This window comes from Chrysochloris asiatica, unplaced genomic scaffold, assembly GCF_000296735.1.
Source record: "Chrysochloris asiatica unplaced genomic scaffold, ChrAsi1.0 scaffold00002, whole genome shotgun sequence".
In the NCBI taxonomy this organism is placed as follows: domain Eukaryota; kingdom Metazoa; phylum Chordata; class Mammalia; order Afrosoricida; family Chrysochloridae; genus Chrysochloris; species Chrysochloris asiatica.
Genome location: NW_006408520.1, coordinates 26,830,603 through 26,836,377, shown reverse-complemented (window position 1 = coordinate 26,836,377; position 5,775 = coordinate 26,830,603). Strand labels below are relative to the sequence as shown.

At 34.7% G+C, this 5,775-nt stretch overlaps 1 protein-coding gene across 1 annotated transcript in view; it reads left to right on the top strand.

Annotated features, from left to right (window-relative positions):
• Nucleotides 1-395: 395 nt before the first annotated feature.
• The window catches only part of PKN2 (protein kinase N2), a 150,547-nt gene continuing 145,167 nt past the window's right edge, over nt 396-5,775 (top strand). The window contains exons 1-2 of the mRNA XM_006831070.1: nt 396-467; nt 574-874. Of these exons, the coding sequence (XP_006831133.1) occupies nt 396-467; nt 574-874 (373 nt within the window). The remainder of the gene's footprint in view (nt 468-573; nt 875-5,775) is intronic.

The window sequence follows — 5,775 nt, the reverse complement described above, 5'->3', positions numbered from 1 at the left end:
AGAATAGCTTGTCTTACTTTTTATTTTAATATCAATTTGTGTTCTGTGTATTGTCCTGGTGTCTGTGTGCCATGGAATCTATTCCGACTACAGGAGCATAGCGCCTCATCTTTCTCCCACAGAACAACTGGTAGTTCCGAACTGTTGACCTTGTGGTTTGCAGCCCAATTAGTGACCACTACGCTGTCCTAGCTTCTGTCAATAGGATATATCTTAGAAAAATTATCTAGCAAGGATGTTTTTGTATTGGGTCATAGATTATCAGTTGGAATTGTTGTTGATGAAATATGTAAATGTAGGCTTCAATATAGTCTCCCAAACATTGCATTTAAATCATTAACTTAAAAGATGTTCATACTGATCATTTATTTTACCATAAATGCATTTACCACATAATGCTATTTAGTGAATACGCAGAATTTATGATTTTGTACGATCATGTTAAAGAGCTTCTTAAGGAGCGAAATGTAATAAAAGACCATTTTATGTTGAAAATGTAGTTTTATCTTATGATACATATTTTGAGTAGCTTAATTTCCTTAATTTCTTAAATTTGTTTTGTTTTTCCTTCAGGGGGATTCCCGAAGTCTTCCATTTTGTGAGAATGTTAGTGCTGTTCAAAAACTAGATTTTTCAGACACAATGGTGCAACAGAAATTGGATGACATCAAGGATCGAATCAAAAGAGAAATAAGGAAAGAGCTGAAAATCAAAGAAGGAGCTGAAAATCTGAGAAAAGTTACAACAGATAAAAAAAACTTGGCTTATGTAGACAACATTTTGAAAAAATCCAATAAAAAATTAGAAGAACTACATCACAAGCTACAGGAATTAAATGCACATATTGTTGTATCAGATCCAGAAGATGTTACAGGTATAGTACTTTATTTGATGTTTATATAGCTCTGTTAAAAATGTATCATTTTAGAAAAGTTTTGTGACATGTTTATCTTTTCTAAAACTGCAGGCACTGTATTTTTTCTTACGGATATGGTATGGTCTTATTAATTTCTGTTAAGAAGTGTAGTAAATTGATGGATACAAAACCTGAAATGTTTTCCATCCAGTATTGTTTTGCATTGAGTCAATCACATGATCTTACCTGGTTCAACTTTGTGATTCAGAAGCATGAGTCTGTCAGATGATTTTCAAAAGATAGAAATGCATTCCAAATGTAATTAATCAAAACCCTTCTTGGTGCTCTAAACAACTGAGTTAACACCAAACTTACCAGGAATGATGTTTTAAGAAAGGAGAAAAAGAAAATTTTAAAAGCCAAACATTGCTTTTCTTCTTTTTAATTATAGAAAATGTAAAGGGGGTAAATGACCCATAATCTAAACCTAATGGCAAAGTAAACAATAGAATTAGAAGATGCTCTTTGCTAGAAATTTTTTAGTAGTGTAGAAAACAAAAATGGATAAACTACTGCTCTCCAGCCTCGACCCTCTCCTAATATTACTAATTTTTTCATGAAAAACATTGTACTTTTAATTACCTTGCTGTACTTGGAAGACTTTTCACATCTCTCTCTCCCATTCTGTATACACACACACACACATATATATATATGTTGTTGTTGTTAAGTGCCATTGAGTCGATTCCAACTCATAATGAACCCTGTAAAGGGTTTCTAAAGAGCGGCTAGTGAGCTTGAACCATCAACCTCGTGGTTCAAACTAACCTTGCAGTCCAGCATATTAATCCACAGTGCCACACCAGTACTCCATAGTTCAAAGAATAAAGTGTATATATACATATATGTATATATACACACAAGGAGCTCTGGTAGCGTAGTGGTTACGAATCGGGCTGCGAACCTTAAGGTCAGCGGTTTGAAACTACCAGCCTCTCCGCGGGAGAAAGATGAGGCTTTCTACTCCCGTAAGGATTTACACCCTCGGAAACCCTGTACAGGGTCGCTATGGGTCGGAACCGACTCGACGGCACTTAACAACAACAACAATATATACACACATATATATACACACACACATATGTATGTATATATATATATGTATGTATGTATGGAGTCCTGGTGTGGTGCTGTGGGTTAATGAGCCAGACTGCAATGCCATTTGAACTGCAAGGTCAGTGGTTCGAGCTCACCAGCTCCTCCTCGGAAACCCTATCTATTATACAGGGTCGCTATGGGTCAGAATTGACTTGACGGCACTTAACAACAGTCTAAGTGATGAACACTTACATTTTCAAACATAAATCTTTAATAACTGCAGAAGCAGTTCTGTTATTATACCATTTAACATCTATATCTCTATTAATCACTGATGCTTTCCTTATGTTACATTTAAAAAACATATTTACTAATTTTTTTGTCCTATTTAACAGCCCTTATTTTATAGATCCACCCCTAAATGTTCTTAAAACATCTATGGTAGATTTTTTATGTCTTCTTTCAAACATTAGCTATTTGCCTGCAGATTGTAGATGTTTTTCAAAGCTTTAATTACTCATAGTGGCTCTATGATAGATTACTGTACTCAGTGGAGGAACTTTTTGTGAAGATTTAGCTTAATAAGAAGATTCCAAGATGCCTTTGACTATCCCTGTGTTTGAGGCTTTTAAAATCCAGTGTGAGGATACCACTTAATAGTTGCATGGTTGTCTACAGGATCAGGTCCATCCCAGCTTAATGTTATAGCCATCTCCTTAGGAACAAAATTGATAGACATATTACTAATGATGAGATGGGAAGCATGGTGGCTCCATATGATAAACACTAGACTGCAATTCCTTGAATCAAATCAGAAAACAAAACAATAAAGGAAAACCTTTGGGGCACAGTAAAAGCAGTGCTTAAGAGGGCAATTATAAAAATAAATGCACATGTCCAAAAAGAAGAAAGAGCCAAAATCAACACATTAATACACCATCTCCAGCAATTAGAAAAAGACCACCAAAGTAATCCAACAGTCACCAGAAGAAAAGAAATAATAAAGATTAGAGCAGAGATAAATGAATTAGAAAACAGAAAAGCAATTGAATCAGCAAGACAAGATGTTGGTTCTGTGGATGATTAATAAAATTAGCATACCTAATAAAAAGAAGGATTAATAAAATTGGCAAATGTAATAGAAGAGGGAGGAGATGCAAATAACACACATAATAAGGAATGATAGGAGTGATGTCACAAAGAGCCAAGAGAAATAAAATAGATTAATAACAGAATACTATGAAGAATTGTACTCTAATAAACTTTAAGAAAAACACAACGTACCTAAAACTAATGCAGAGAGAAACAGAAAACTTGAATAGACTGATAACAAAAGAAATTGATTGGGTTATTAACAAACACCCACTGACAAAAAGTCTAGGTCCAGGTGGCTTCATAGGTGAATTTTACCAAACATTCAGAGAAGACTTGGCACCATAGAAAATGATGGAAAACTCCAAATACATTTTACGAAGTGATCATAACCTTCATACCAACATCAGACAAAGACATCACTATAAAAGAAAATTACAGATTTTTATCATGAACATAGATTAAAATAATTCTCAACAAAATCCTAATAATAGAATTCAACAACATACCAATAAAATAATACATCATGACCAAGTGAGATTCATACTAGGGATGCAAGAATGGTTCAATATTAGAGAAAAAGAAAAACAAAAACATTATCCACCCTATAAATAAAACAAAGGAAAAGAACCACATGATCATATTGATTGATACAGAGAAGGCATTTGACAAAATCCAACATCCAGTCTTGATTAAAACACTCAGTAAAAGGGTAATTCCTCAGCATAATTAAGAGCATGTTTACAAATTCAACAGCCAACATTATTTTCAATGGAGTGACACTGAAAAGCATTCTCTTTACAAATAGGAACCAGATATGGTTGTCCTTTATCACCACTTCTATTTAGTATTGTGTTTAAAATCTTAGCCAGAGCGATAAGGCATTAAAGGGAAATGAAAAGGTATTCAAATGGTCAAAGAAGAGGTAAAATTCTATTTGCAGATTATATCCTATATATAGAACAACAAGGTCAGCAGTTCTAACCCCCCAGCTTCTCCTCGGAAACCCTATACTGAGTGGCTATAAGTCAGAACTAACTCGACAGCACTTAAAAATATGCTCAGAAAATTCCAAAGACTCAGCAAGAAAATTATTGGTGCACATTGAAAGATTAAGCAAACTGGCCAGGTACAAGAGCGAAATACAAAAATCAGTTGAGTATCTCTGTATTAATAAAGACATCTCTGAAAAGGAAATTAGGAAATCAGTGCCATTTACAATAGCCACCCAAAAGATGAAACACTTCACAGTAGATCTAATAAGAGAAACAAAAGATCTATACAAATTAAACTACAAAACAACACTACAGAAAACCAAAAGAGAAAGAAAAACAAAACTGAAAGAATGTACCATGCTCATGAATAGGAAGGCTTAACATTGTAAAAATGTGATTAAGAACTTTATATGGAAAGGACAGAGACCTTGGATAAACAAAGCACTGTTTAGTAAGAACAACAAAGTTGGAGGTCTCTCACTCCCTAATCTCAAATTTTACTACACAGCTACAGTGATCAAAACTGTCTGGTATTGGTACAAAAAAAGGTACATAGATCAATGGAACAGAATTGAGAACTGAGAAGTAAATCAATCTATATACAGTCAGCTGATTTTGACAAAGGGCCAAAACATATTAAATGGGGAAGAGATAGTCTACTCAACAAATGGTGCTGGAGAAACTGGAAATCTATTTGCAGAAAAATGAAACATGACCCATATCTCACCATATATAGAAGCAAACTCAACATAAAAACCTAGCACCATAAGTATCATCAGTGAAATAATAGGAACATAAATACTGAATATTATAATAAAAACGCAAACATTAGAAGACAAAATAGATAACTGGGACCTTCTAAAAATTAGACAATATGTGTATCAAAAGATTTCACCAAAAGAGTACAGATGGAGCATGTAAGCTGGGAAATTTTTTTTTTTTTTTTTTTTTACAACATATCAAACAAGGGACTAATCTCTAAAATTTATAGAAAAATACACCTCTGGAGTCCTGGTGTGGCGCTGTGGGCTAATGCATCAGACAGCAGAGTTGTTTGAACTGCAAGGTCAGTGGTTCAAGTCACCAGCTGCTCCTTGGAAACCCTATACAGGGTTACTATGGGTCGGAATCGACTCGAAGGCACTTAACAACTACAACAACACCTCTATAAGAAAAAGGCAGCCCAATCAAAAAGTGGGCACAGGACATGATCAGACACTTTACCAAGGAAGATATTCAGGCAGCCAACAAACATGAAGAAAAGTTCACGATCATTAACCATTGATGTTGAGTGCCATCAAATTGGTTCTGACTCATAGTGACCCTGTATGGGGTTTCTGAAGAGCAGAATTGGTTTGAACTATTAACCTTGAGGTTTGAAGTCCAGTGCTGATCTTACAGCACCATATCAGGAGTCCCATTATCCACCAGAGAGATACAGATCAAAAGTATTAATAGCAAAGTTAATTTTTAAAAAATTAAAAAAAACAAATGCTGGTGTGGGTGAGAAAGACTGGAATCCTCTTACTTTGCTGCTGGGACTTTAAAATCATTCAACATCTGTGGAAAACGGTATGGTACTTCCTCAGCAAGTTTGAAATTGAAATAACTTATGACTCAGCAATCCCTGTACTGGCATAAATCCACAAGAAATCCAATGCAGAACACGAGTCGACATAGACACACAGATGTTCAATGCAGAACTATTCATACTAGCAAAAATACAGAGATAGC